The 14,981-nt window shown below is 35.7% G+C and overlaps 1 protein-coding gene across 1 annotated transcript in view; it reads right to left on the bottom strand.

Moving 5' to 3' along the window:
- Nucleotides 1-14,981, bottom strand: part of UBE3C (ubiquitin protein ligase E3C) — a 245,604-nt gene that overhangs the window by 26,053 nt on the left and 204,570 nt on the right. Inside the window, exons 20-21 of the mRNA XM_007952569.1 lie at nt 2,676-2,864; nt 2,501-2,567 (exon numbers count right to left, since the gene is read on the bottom strand). Of these exons, the coding sequence (XP_007950760.1) occupies nt 2,501-2,567; nt 2,676-2,864 (256 nt within the window). The remainder of the gene's footprint in view (nt 1-2,500; nt 2,568-2,675; nt 2,865-14,981) is intronic.

The raw sequence follows: 14,981 nt of genomic DNA, 5'->3' as shown, positions 1-14,981 counted from the left end.
GTCTGTGCAGTCCTTCTGCCTAGTCTGCCATCTTGCCGGAACCTCTCCAAGTTTAACTTTTTAAGGAGCTCTGGGGGTAAGTGGATAAGGCATTTGGCTGCTAACCAGAAGTTCAGCAGTTTAAATCCACCAGCTGCTCCTTGGAAGGAAGATAGGGTGATCTACTTCAATAAAGATTTACAGCCTCGGAAACCCAGTGGGGGTTGCTATGAGTCAGTATCGACTAGATGGCAGTGAGGGTTTTTTTTTTTTTTTTTTTAAGTTAACTTTTTAAATAACTGGTAAACTTATTCAAAGTGGCTCTATGATTTTACATTCCTATCAGTCATGAGAGTTCCAGTTTCTCCACAGCCCCTCTAATGCTTAGAATTGTTGATCTTTTTGATTATAGCTATTCCAGTGGGTGTGTGTTGTTGTTATTTGCCATCGAGTTGGACCTGACTCATAGCAACCCCTCCTTGGGTTGCCGAGGCGGTAGCACTATGGAAATAGATTGCCCAACCTTCCTTCCGAGGAGTGGCTGGTGGGTTTGAACCACCAGCCTTCTGGTTAGCAGTCAAGTGCCTTAGGCACTATGCTACCAGAGCTCCCCAGTGGGTGTGTAGGGGTATTTAATTTGAATTTAATTTACATTTCTCTAGACTAGTGGTATTGAGCATCTCTTCAGGTGCTTACTGGCCTACTGGTCATTCAGTATCTTTTTTGTTAAATATCCTTTTGTTCTGCTCATGTTCTTAAAATTGGATTGTTTATGTATATAATTATAATAACAATTTACATATTGTGGACACAAATCCTTTATCAGATATGTGACTTGAAAATATTTTCTCCCAATCTGTGGCTTGTCTTTTCATTTTCATAATGATGTCTTCTGATGCATAAACTTGCCTGCTAACCAGAAGGCTGGCAGTTCAAACCCACCAGCCACTGCTTGGAAGGAAGATGGGGCAATCTACTTCCGTAGTGATATTGCCTCGGAAACCCAAGGAGGGGTCGCTATGAGTCAGGTTCGACTGGACGACACATAACAACAACAACAAGAAGAAATTTTTAAATTAATTAATTTTTTTTGTTGTTGAGAATATACACAGCAAAAAACTACACTAATTCTAGTTCTACGTGTACAGTTTAGTGCCAGTGATAACATTCTTTGAGTTATATAACCTTTCTCATTCTCCTTTTCTGAGCTGTTCCTCCTATTAACATAAACTTAATGCCTCCAAAGGCTCCTCGCTAATCTTTCGAGTTGTTGTTGTCAATTTAATCCCATGCTTGGGACAGATATTCTTTACCAGTTAAGATAAACTATTGCTTGGTTTTAATAAGACTTCAGGGGATTTTCTGGTAGCCAACCGCCATCCAGTTCTTCTAGTCTTATGGCAAAGGGGATAGTTCTTCATGGAAGCATTTTGCCACACTGTCCATATGTTCCTCCTATTCCTGACTCTCCTTATGTTGCTCCAGGTGAATAGAGATCAATTGCTATGCTTTGGATGGCTATTTGCAAGCTTTTAAGACAACAGGCACTTATATAATGAACTAGGAGGCAGAACAGAAGCACTAAACATGTTTTAGGCTAATTAACTAGAATGTTTCATGAAACCATGACCCTAAACCTCCAAATCAAAGAATCAAATCCCATGAGGTGTCTGACTGTACATAAGCAGCTTTAGCAGCTACTCTTTGTTTTTTTTTTTTTTGGTTATTGCTGTAGATCTATCACACAACTTTTGCCAATTTAACTTTATACAGCTGTACAACTTATTGAAAGCAATTATACTAATCAGGTGTTCAATCCTAGCCTTTATGAATGTGATTTTTCCATCACTGTAACCTGAACCTCAGCACTCCACATAGCTGCTTTTGGGAGAGAGGTTATGTATTCTGGGTATTTTTGTCCCGCCTATAACTTGCTTTTTAAGTTTTAGTCTTTTCTTTTATTGTTTATATTTTTTTGTCTAGCACTAGTTTTTTTGTTGTTGTTCTTTTGCTAGCATTGTACTTAGCAAAAGTTAAAAAAAAAAAACAAACCAGTATCAAAAGCCTAGAAGCAGCCAAATGTCCATAAGTAGAGATTTGTTAAATGAAATACGGTACCAGGCAACAGTGTAAAACAATGAGAACGTGCTTCATATACTGATGTGGAAAATCTCTAAGATATATTGTGAAAAGAAGCAAAACACAAGATGCAGAAGATGTGTGAAAATGGCAAAAATAAGAACTAAATTTGTATTCACTTATAAAAGACATTCTGGAAAGTTGCATAAGGAATGAAGAACAGTGGCAGGGAGGGGGTGGTAAGGAATGGGGCAAATGGGGGAAAAAGGATACCTCATACACATTTTGAATTTTTGAATCAAGTAAATGAATTACTCATACAAAAAATTAAAGTAAACATTATTTTGGAAATATGGCCATCTGCAGTATTTCCAGGAGTAGATAAATAGCTGGCATAAGAGCAGACTAGATGGCAACTAACAACAACAAAATGGTAACATACCTGAATAGTTTGTAAAGGATTTTAAGTCTTCTAAACTTATGGGAACTTGGGCACCAGAAATTAACACCTGGGGAAAAGAAAAGTTCAAATCATAAAATTTGAGGTAGATTTTAAAGAGAACTTTTTGATATTTGTGAAACAACTACATCTCCAAAAGTGTCAGTAAGCACTATACCTGGATTTCTTGCTGATCAAACATTCGGAGCCATTCAAGATTAACAACATTGGCCAGACCCTGTCTGAAAGCCAGACAATGCTGGCGAATTTGTTTGTTTAGTCTGTAGTCGGCTACAAGATGGATATATGCAATTCGGTTAGCACTTGTAACAGGAATATCTTTTCCGCCAAATTTTAGTTCTACTACCTGTGAATATTAAAAAAAATATAAAGGGAGAGAGACTTTAAAATTCTCAAAAGTATGACTAAAAGTGTAAAACAAAAGCAAGAAACAAACATTTCAAGGAAACATGACTGAGTTGCTTTATAAAGAAGTCTAAGTAAAAAGTAGTACAACTAGTACATATATACCAGAATATATAATAAATTTAAAGAAGTTTCTCTAATGGGATCTTTATAAGTATGACATTTTACTCTATCGTTAAGACCATTAACCCATCTGCTCTGTCCAAAGTACTAATGAATGATGTAGCAATGGAATCATGCAATTTCATTTACAAAAGTGACAAATCACAAAAGGCAAAGATGTTAGTCAAATGATCAAATTTAAGTCAGAAGAGAATAAAGGAATTCATTTTGGAAAAAATACAACTGTATTGTTGTAGACTGTAGTAAAAGGATTATTCATATTTGTAGGTATAAGCAACATCTTTATATTTCTACAATATTATTATTACTGTGAAGTACTTTAAATATTATTTAAAGGAGAGTAGCCATAATTATAGAAATTGATCAGCTTATTTCTTATGTATATGAACAGAGTTAGAAAGAACAAGTTTTTATTATTACATCATCATACCCACAAAATTTGTCAGTATATATGGGGATGGAGTCCCTGAGTAGAGCAAATGGTTAATGTACTACACTGCTAACTAAAAGGTTGGTTTGAATCCATCCAGAGGGGCCTCTGAAGAAACCTTGGGCAATCTACAACCAAAAAATCAGTCACCAATGAAAATCCTATGGAGCATAGTTCTGGTAAGTGCAGAGGTCAGGAAACTTTTCTGCAAAGGGCCAGATAGTAAATATTTTTGGCTTTGTGGTTCATGTAACAAGTCTTTAAAAATGTAACACACATTTTTATGTCACTGGCCATTCAAAAACAGGTTGCAGGATTGGACCTGCTGGGCTACGGTTTGCTATATAGTACATTCCCTGCCCTAGCATATCAGAATAATAATGATAGGTAGCCTTTATTGTGTGCTTACTCTAAGGGAGGCAGTTTTAAGCTCTTTGTATACATCAACTCATTTAATCATCTTAACAACTATATGAGGTATAGTTTATAATTATTCCTATTTTACAGATAACAAGAGTCTCAGTCAGAAACTAGTTTTTATAATAAACTTTAGGCAGGGGTCGCTATGAGTCGGGTCTGACTCGATGGCACATAATAGCAACAACAACAACACAGGCACCCTGGTGGTGTAGTGGTTAAGTCATTTGGCTGTTAACCAAAAGGTCAGTGGTTCAAATCCACCAGCTACTTCATGGTAGATGAGGCAGTCCATAAAACTTTACAGCCTTGGAAACCCAATGAGGGTCAGAATTGACTCGACAGCAGTGAGTTTGATTTGGTTTTTATATAAAATCTATTATTACACACATATCTATTTTTGTTTCACTGTCAGGGCTTTCAATTCTATAAAAATGGCACTGATTTAAAAAAAAAAATGCTAGTGAGATTGTGGGTATACCAGAACTCTTATACACAGCTGGTGGGACTATAAAATGGTACAACCATTATGGAAAATCTTATGGCACTTCTTCAGAAAGCTACACATAGAAATACCTTATGATCCAGCAATCCCATTGCTAGGTATATATCCTAGAGATGTAAGAGCAGAACACGAATAGATACATGCACACCTGTGTTCACTCCAGCATTATTAACAATAACAAATTAATGAATAATGATGAGTCTGTGGAACATATCATGGATGAACATAGAGGACAGTATGCTGAGTGAAATAAGTCAATCACAAAAGAACAAGTATTACGTGGTCTCACTTTTATAAAAAGTCAAGAACAGGTACATATACAAAAAGCAATATTCTCTCATAGTTGGGCAGAGATAGGAGGAGGAGGAGGGAGAGGGAATCACTTTCTAGATAGTAGGCACTTGTTATTTTTGGTGAAGGGAAAGGTAATACTCAGTATGGGGGAAGTCTGTACTACATGTCCAAAGTAAATGAAGATAGTAAGAAGTATGCAAGAATAAGGGACAATTTTGGTAAAGGCTGTAACATATTATCCTGCAATAACCAAAAAAAAAAAAAAAATGTGTGTGGGTACACAGGTAGATAGATATGCATATATATGTACAGGAAGACATATATATGTGTATTTGAGTGTATGTGTATAGGTTTATCTGTAGGCATACGCATATACATGTTTGTGTGCACAGCATATAAATTCATATATATAATAAATCACATGAGGGCACACTTGTGGATACTTCTTAGACATAAACAAACACTTCACAGGATTGGTTTACTGGGTTTGAAAGCTTGGTACCACAGCCTCATAGGACAACTCAGTCAATTGGCATAACATAGTTCATAATGATAATGTTCTACATCTTATTTTGGTGAGCAGTGAACGGGGTCTTAAAAGCTCATCAGTGGCAAATTAGGATACCCCTGTTGGTCTCTACTCATCTGGAACAAAAGAGAAGGAAGGAAACCAAAGACTCAAAGAAGAAACTAATTCATAGGACTAAAAGTCCACATGAACCATGGCCTCACCTAGCCTGAGACAAGAAGAGCTAGCTGGTACCTGGCCACCACTACCAACTGTTCTGACCAGGGACACAATATACAGGTCCTGGATAGAATGGGAGAAAAATGCAGAACAAAATTCAAATTCCTAAAAAAGGCCAGACTTAATGGACTGATAAGAGATTAGAGGAACCCCTGAGACTACAGACTACTGCTCTAAGATACCCTTTGATCTAGAACTGAAGCCACTCTCGATGGCCATCTTTCTGGCCTATAAACTATATCACCTGTGAGTACTGTGCTCTCTTAAATAATCAACTATGTTGTTGTTGTTGTTGTTTGCCATTGAGTTGGCCCCGACTCATAGTGACCCCTCCTTGGGTTTCCGAGGCAGTATCACTACAGAAGTAGGATTGCCCAACCTTGCTTCCGAGGAGTGGCTGGTGGGTTTGAACCGCCAGCCTTCTGGTGAGCAGTCAAGTGCCTTAGGCACTATGCTACCAGAGCTCCTTAATCAACTATACCATAGCAAAATAAAGATAAGAAGCTAAGGAGGGGCAGGGAAGCTAAATTTATGGAAACAGAACAAACAGAATAGGAATAATGAGAATGTTGACAAACTGTGAAAAAAATGTAACCAATGTCATGGAACAATTTGTATAAAAATTGTTAAATGGGAACCTAATTTGTGTAAACTTTCACCTAAAACACAATTAAAAAAAACAAAAACTAAAACCCTAAAAACATACACACCAAAAAACTGTTAGTCCATCAAAGGACTTTATCAAGAAAAGAGACAACATATAGAATAGGAGAAATATTTGGTAGACATATCTTGTAAGAGCTTAATATCTAGAATATATAAAGAATTTCTACAACTCAACAACAAAAAGTCAAACCATTTAATTAAAAAATGGCAAAGGACTTGAATAGACATTTCCCCAAACAAGATATATAGTCAGTAAGCACATGAAAAGATGCTGAAAGTCAATAGTTATCAGGGAAATCCAAATCAAAACTACAATGAGATACCACTTCACATCCACTAGGATAGCTATTATTAGAAAAAGAGAAAATAACAAGTGTTGGCAACAATGTGGAGAAATTAGAACCCTTGAGTATTGCTGGTGGGAATAAAAAATGACACAATCACTGTCAGAAACAATTTGGTGGTTCATCAAAAACTTAAACAAAGAATTACTATATGACCCAGCAATTCCACCCCTAGAAACATACACCCAAAACAACTGAACACAGGAACTCAGACACTTGTATAACAATGTTCACAATAGTTAAAAGGCAGAAGTAATCCAACTGTCCATCAACAGATGAAAGGATAAACAAAATTTAGTATATACCTAATAATGGAATATTGTTCACCCATAAAGAGAAATGAACTTTTCATACCTGCAATGCTATGGATGAATTTTGAAAACATACTGAATGACATAACTCAGGCACAAAAGGAAAAATATCGTATGACCCTACTTATGTGAAATATCCAGAACAGGCAAATGCAGAGACATAAGTTTATTAGCAGTTACCAGGGATTGGTGAGGGTGGGAGAAGAATGGAAGTATTACTTAAGTGAGACCAAGTTTCTGCTGGGGATAAAAAACTTGGAAAGAATGGTAATGGCTGCACAACATTGGTAATGTAATTAATGTTATTGAATTGTACAATTAAAAATGGTTAAGATGCCACATATTTCATTGTTATATGAACTTTAACGCAATAAAACTATAATTAAAAAAAATTACAGGTCCTCAAAATGCAAGTATTTGATCCATAGCTTCTAAAAGGCTGTCCCCTAAGATGACTGACTTTTTCTAGGGGAAACATTGATGCTTCTTGCTGGACTGAGACACAGCATCTACATGTAATTTCAAAATAATTAGGATTTCATAATTTGATGTGTGTAGACCCATCCTCCTATTTGCTGTGAAAGAGTTTATACAGGTGTCAGAAGGAAATCTGTAACAGAAGCATTACTGGAGTTATTAGTGAGAACAGTACTGAATTAGAAATTAAAAGACCTAGATTCCAGTTTCCTTTCCATCACTTTAATGCATGTCTATAGACAAGTCACTTAGTCCTTCTGCACATCTGTATAATAAAATTCATTAATAAAACAATGATGTTTGTTTTGTCTATCTTCGAACTCTAAGTATATGATTGTAAGAGTCCATATACACAAAACGGGTTGGCAAAACATCACAGAGAACTATGAAATGTCAGCATAATTTGCAAAAGAGTATACTCTTCTAATTCTTTGTTTACTAGATTTTACTTATTCTAAGTGTTGGGATTTAAAAAAAAAAAAAAGTGGTCCGGGGGTTGGAGGAGGGTAATCTCTGCCATAGATAACGGAAGTATAAAATAAACCCAAAACAAATGGACAAAGATACTTCAGGGTGACCACATTAAAAACCAAGTAACATTACAAAATAGATTTAGTATGCCTACTAAGTAGATCGCAAATTTAAGAGCTGTTCTTTATGTGTGTATATGTATGTGTGCAGCAGGGTAAAAACATAAAGATGCTTAGATTGTGGATAATGAGAAAACTATTAGTAATGTCCTTCTGTGATTTTTTTTTCCCTGTAGACTTTAGTTCTCTTGGTAATTATTATTTTCTTGAGGTAACAAAGATAATACTACTACCACTGAGCAACTGTAGTTACACTCCAGTTTTTTACCACTTTATAGAAAGGTTATTTTAAAATTTACTTAAGGGCTTTATTTAAATCCTCAAATGGTTACATCAGAGTGGCCTGCTGTTTCTCATTTTTTAAGTTATATAGCTTTAAAGTTGAGTGTTAAATTTGTCAGATTTGCTGCTTTTAATATTTCACATTTAAAGTGATGATTCAATTAATTATTCTTACTAATTCACTTTCTTAGTTTTGGAACCATCAAGACTGAGATTGGGCTTTCAAATCCATTGTCTTCATGCTGATTAAAGATTGTGTTCATTACCTTAATTCCTTTGCTTGTACTAGGCTGACAGTCCATCTGTTAACTAAGCCTCCTGAGGCTAGCTATTATATTTCAATATATAAAACACCATATATGTCGCTACAACCCTCTTTCTTTAAATGAATTAAAGTTAGGTAATAAATGAGGATGTACTTTTGTGATTCAGAAGACAAAGGACAGTGAAGTGATCAGTTAAAGGAACTTACAAAGTCTCCCAATTACCCTTCCTAATCAAACAAAATTGACATTTCTAATAATTTTAAAATGGTTACACTATTTTTAATTTAAAATTCTATTAGGCTAAATCTAATAAGCTATACATACAAAAATCATGCCATGTGCTAAAACTTCAGTTTTGAGGAGCATATTTAAAATCTCCTTAAATATCGCATCATAATTTTCATAAACTAGAACAGTTTCTCTGCATCTTCTGTATAGTCTACATATATTACATTACCTACTTAGTTTATTTAATCTTCATAACAACTTATAATCATTTTGAAGAGTAGGAAGGGGTTATATTTAACACATATGTTTAACAAAGCAGCAAAACCTGGATTTGAATGCTTGGTAGCCTACATAACAGATGATTATTTATGGATCTATCTTAAACCCTTGGCATTTTCCTCAAGGAAAATGTGTGTGTGCGTGTGTACGTTGTGTGTGTGCAGATGTGTCTATATAAATTGTTGTTGTTGTTGTTATGTGCCATCGAGTTGGACCCGACTCATAGCGACCCCTCCTTGGGTTTCCGAGGAAGTATCACTACGGAAGTAGATTGCCCCATCTTCCTTCTGAGGAGTGGCTGGTGAGTTTGAACCGACAGCCTTCTGGTTAGCAGTCAAGTGTCTTAGGCACTATGCTACCAGAGCTATATAAATTAGCATCCTAAAATTTCATGTTCATTTTTAAACAGACTAATAAGCACCCATATTGATTATAATGAAAAACAAAACAAAAAAACAAATTTAAGACCAACATCACTATTTTAAAACGGAAGATTAATTAACATAGCCTGCCGAAGTAATGAAGTCTTTCTATATTATGAATCTTTAAATCATGGTATTTTATAAATGTAAACCTGACTACCCACTTATATCTACTTCTACAGAAATCCGTAAGATCTTTCCTTCAAATTAGGTACTTCACTAGTGACTATCTTAATATTTATAATTACACTTCTTAATGTAATTATTGTTAAGCATTATCATCTATAATCTCTTATACAGTTGAAATTTCTATGAATAATTGGAACATCTCAACTTCACACTTTGCTTTTAACAGATTCCAATATTACAGTAGCACTTTAATGGAACTCTTGCATATGTGACATTTTGCTATTACCATCCATTTCAGATGAAAGAATGGGAAATACTCCCATTAGAAACTCTCTTTGACAGTTCATTTAAAAACTGGCTGCCCTAAAGCTTTTATTTCAAAATAATGCCACTAGGTGGCATAAGGCAACAATAATAAGTCTCTCTTACCATCTATAATTGGACAATTTCCTTAGAACAATAAAAAATCTCAGTGTTAAAAAAATTTTGAATTTTCCAAGATTGAAACTTTAGCACAACGGTGTGAAAGTAGAGGCTGAAACAAAAGCAACTAAATAAGTTGGAACCAAGTAAAATATAGTTCTGTATTTCTTTCCTATTCTATCTTAAGAAAGTCCTGGTGACTCAGTGGTTAAGTGTTCCACTGCTAACCAAAGGGTGGAAGTTTGAACCCAACCAGTGGCTCTGCAGGAGAAAAATCTGACAATCTGCTCCCAAAGATTACAGCCTAGAAAACTCTACGGGAAAGTTCTATTCCGCCACATGGGGTTGCTATGAGTTAAAAACTGACTCCATGGGTCACAAAAACAACTACTTACGGTGCAGATGTCAGTTCTCAGAAATGACTGATGACTACCAAATAGTAGGAAGAAGCTGAAGGTCTTATCTCATTTGTTCCTATCAAGGATTTATTTCATACCTCAATAGTTACTACAGAAATCTTGATTTGAAAAAAAAAAAAAAAAATCTCAAATATGTATCTGTGAAGACTAAGAAACAGACTGAAAACTCAAGTTTCATAAAAAATGATCATTTAAAAGAATTTCCAGAAGGTATAGATACTAAGATGTATGCATCTTTGTGTGCACTTTGTATTTTAGTTTTTGAGGATATCACTGTGGTGTGTACAAACTATACAGCAGTTCTGCAGTCTAGGGAGGAGGTCAATAAAAAGATACTAAATCTCTTAATACTCCTAAGGGACCCTCAATATTATAGCACAGCACTGTAATTAAAATGACTAGTAATAATCTTGAGTCAAGAAGAAATACGTAAATTACATTTATTGGGTTCTCTTTTTAAATGGAAAGAAAGTGTGCAACATTTCAGAACATTTTCTCAAAATACTTACAATAAAAAGCTTCCTTGGTAAGTTATGAAACAAAAGTATGTAGTTAATGATACTACATAAAAGAGAGATTGGTGTGATAGGTAGCAAACAGGAAGCCTTCAAAGAATGGAAATAAACTCTCCCAAAGTAACTGAATCCTTCTCTCATTTGAAAAACGCTTAACAGTTACAGAACTGGATAGAAAGCTGGTTATTAGTTATGGTCTATACAGTTCTACATTCCTTAATGAAGCTATCAAAAGGAATTTTAAAGTAACAGTGGTTAAGAAAGCAATTAATCATATTAGGTAGGTGTTTTTTTCCCACAAAATGTGTTATTTCAACCATTTTTACATGTACAATTCAGTGACATTATGTTCCCCATGTTGTGCAATCATCATCATCATCTGTTTCCAATTTCCTTCATCACCCTTAACAGAAACTCATTGTCCCTTGAGCATTTACCTCTCCATTTGCCCCTCCTACTTCTCCCTGGCAAGCATTAATATATTTGGTCGCTATGTATTTCTCTATTCTGGGTATTACCTATAAGTAGGACTATACAATATGTGTACTTAGGCAGAGTTTTAAAATAATCTCTCAGCTCTGATTTGAGAACTACTTAATTTTAACCTTTATGAAGATATACATACAGTTCACTTATTTTGAGTTTATAGTCTGACACAAAACTTCAACACAATCAATATATACAACAGCCCCATCACCCTGATAAGTTTCCCCATGCCTTCTGCAGTGGATCCCTGCCACATGTCTGGCCCGTGCAAACACTGATCTACTTCACATTACTACAGTTTTCTCTTTGTAAATGTCATATAAAAAGAATAATACACTTTGCAGTTTTTCACTTTGGATAATGTCTTTGAGATTCATCTATGTTCTTGTGTGTACTCATATTTCATTCCTTTTTATTGCCAAGAAGTATTCCATTGTATGGATGCACTACTTTTTGTTCATCCACTCACTGGGGCCAACCATATGGCTTTCTAGTTTGGGCTACTAAGAACAATCATTCTATGAACATTGGAAGAGCAATGTTTTTGATTACTAATGAACAATTAAATGTTACAAATAATCAGAAATTTAATTTGGAAAGGATTTGGTCAACTGCTAAAATTTTTTTTCAACTATAGCTATTTTTCAGTCTCATCTTTCTGAACAGTGATGAATCTTAAAAAAGTCTATCTGTGAGGCAGTAATAGTATTTTTTTAAAATAAGAGTATGTATAACATGAGAAAAGTGGCTTTGAGAAATTCTAAGCAAAGAATCTTATTATTAATGATAGAAACGGTATTAACAAGTCACTCCTGGCAACAGAAATTTAACATAAAATGGAAAGCTTTAATAGTATAAAAAATATTCTTTCTGCTTGGCTCAAGAGCCACAATCATTACTTATACATCCAGATAAATTAGTACATATACTCACTGATATGAATACTAAATTAAATTTGCTTAACTGAAAATTAATTATTTTCAAAATCAAATCACAGCATTTTCATAATTTTTATTATGTACACTTCATGTTAGTTTTTTTTAAAGTCAGAATTTGTGTAAAAATCCTGCTGCCATGACTGAAAATGCATAATTATGAGATCTAATTTTTGCAATGCAAGTGGTCATTAACTTGTACCAGTTTTGTTGAGGTTTGAGGTTGATACTAGATAATAACCTACCTTTCCTACAGGACAACTTATATACTCATATGATCAGAAAGAGAATACTAAATGGGCTGACCAATATATTCATGACCCAAAGTGAGAGATACTTTAAAATATTTTCAAAAGAAATAGAAAAATCATAGAGCATCTAAATTTTTAAGGAACTTTCTGTGGAGACTTTGCCCTCTCAAAGTGATTTTTAAATAGCTAGGGATTCAAGCACTTGGAAAGAAAAATAATTTTATGCACTTTTTTTTACTGTTATTGTCTAAATTGTTTTTTTTAATTGTGATTTGGGTGAAAATTTACAGAGCAAATTCTTTCCATACAGCAGTTCATATACACTTTGTCTCATGATATTGGTTACAATTTACCACAATGCAATAGCTCCCCTCCCACTTCCCTGTGTCCATCCCTCCATGCACTCCTGCCCTCTGAACTGTCTCCTGGGGCATAAGCAGCCCTTCTTTCTCCCATGATTGTTCTAAGGAGTGTATCTCTCTCATGTAAATGTTCAACTCATATGCCTGTCTTTTGTTTGGCTGGAAACTAGAGGTGTGGGTTCAATTCCAGACGTGAAGGGCAGCTAGGGGCCATAGTCTCAGTGGTTCCACCAGGCTCTATCAGACCAGCAAACCTCGTGCCCACCCCTTTTTTTTCAAATGATTTTGAGTTTTGTTCCACATTGTTCTCCCTCTCTATCTAGGATGTCCTATATAGATCCCCCTCTGAGCGGTTGACAGTGGTGGCCTGGCACCATATAGTTCTTCTGGTCTCATAGTCTATCACGCTGAGGATCGCATGGTATACTACTCATGAGGACTAACTGTTTCCACGAATCTTAGGTTTTCTTCATTCCTCTTTGCTCTGGATGAGGAGAGATCCATCATTGCATCTAGATGGCTGCTGGCAGCTCTTTAAGATCTCAGTTGCTACTCACCAAAGTAGGAGGTGGAACAATGTTTTGTATAGTATGTTATGTCAATTGAGCTTGATGTCCCCTGTGGCTATGGTCCTGAGCCCACAGGTTCAACTACTCGGTCCCTCTGGTAGCTGGCTGTGACCAAGAAGTGACTACAACCTTGTCCCTTGTCAGCTATACTATACACCTGGGAATTCAGATCCTACAAATATACTTACAGGACGATTGTCTCACAACCCTATACATGGTCTTGGGTACACTCTGGCTTCAGAGACATACCTAATAGTTCAGCCTGTCCATCCATCTATCCACCTGTATACCCATGTTTGCTTTCACTGACAATGCAGTACTGTATGTGCGAAAGGGTTCATCTTTGTTGTCTGTACCTCCCACATACATCTCTCTGTCTTTCTCTTCCTCAATGCCACCATGTTGCTCACTCGCATTTGGTACATTGCCCTTCTCTTCACCCAAATCAATACTTATTATGTCTACCTATCTAATAGTGTTCCCTACCCTACCCTCCCACCCCTGGTAACCAACAAAGAAAATTTCATTCCACAGATAAACCTTTCCTTGACTTTTACAATAATGGACTAATACAGTATTTGTCCTTCTGTGACTGACTTATTTCACTCAGCATAATATACTCAAGTTCATCCACGTTATGCGGTGTTTTGCAGATTCTATGTTATTCCTTAGGGTTGCACAGTATTCCATTGTGTGTATGTACCATAGCTTGGTTATCCATTCTTCAGTTGATGGACACCTAGGTTGTTTCCATCTTTTGGCTACTGTAAATAGTGCTGCAATGAACACGGTGTGCCTATGTCTGTTCTTGTCATGGCTCTCACTTCTTTAGGATATATATCTAGTAATGGAATGACTGGGTCAAATGGTATTTCTAATTCCAACCTTTTAGGGAATCGCCATATTGCTTTCCACAGTGGCTGTACCATTTTATAGTCCCACCAGCAGTGTACGGGAGTCCCAATCTCTCCACATCCTCACCAGCATTTGTTATTTCCCATGTTATTGAACTTTGCTACTAGTGCTGGAGCAAGATGGTATCTCATTGTTGTTTTGATTTGCACCTCTCTAATGGCTAATGATCGTGAGCATTTCTTCATGTTTGCTGGCTACCTGAATATCCTTCTGGGTGAAGTGTTTATTCATCTCTTCTGCCCATTTTTAAACTGGATTCTTTGTCTTTTTGTTATTGAGGTGTTGGAGTTTTCTATAAATTTTAGAGCTAAGTCCCTTGTCAGATATGCCAAAATTTTTTCCCCAATCTGTAGGTTCTCTTTGGACTCTTTTGGAGAAGTCTTTGGAAGCACATAAAATTTAATTTTGAGAAGGTCCCATTCATCTAGTTTCTCTTCTGCATTTCTTTATGCATTTTGGGTTATGCTTGACAGTCTATTTATGCCACATATTAGGGCCCCTAAATTTCCCTGTAGTTTTTTTTGCGGAACTCTATAGTTTTAGGTTTCACATTTAAGTCTTTGATCCATCTGAAGTTAGTTTTTGTGTATGGTGTGAGGTACAGATCTTGTTTCATTTTTCTGCAAATGGATATCCAGTTTTGCCTGCACCATTTATTAAACAAACATTCTT

Source organism: Orycteropus afer, unplaced genomic scaffold (assembly GCF_000298275.1).
Source record: "Orycteropus afer afer isolate SDZICR_OR568_19922 unplaced genomic scaffold, OryAfe1.0 scaffold00347, whole genome shotgun sequence".
In the NCBI taxonomy this organism is placed as follows: domain Eukaryota; kingdom Metazoa; phylum Chordata; class Mammalia; order Tubulidentata; family Orycteropodidae; genus Orycteropus; species Orycteropus afer.
This window is presented reverse-complemented; position numbering and strand designations above follow the sequence as displayed.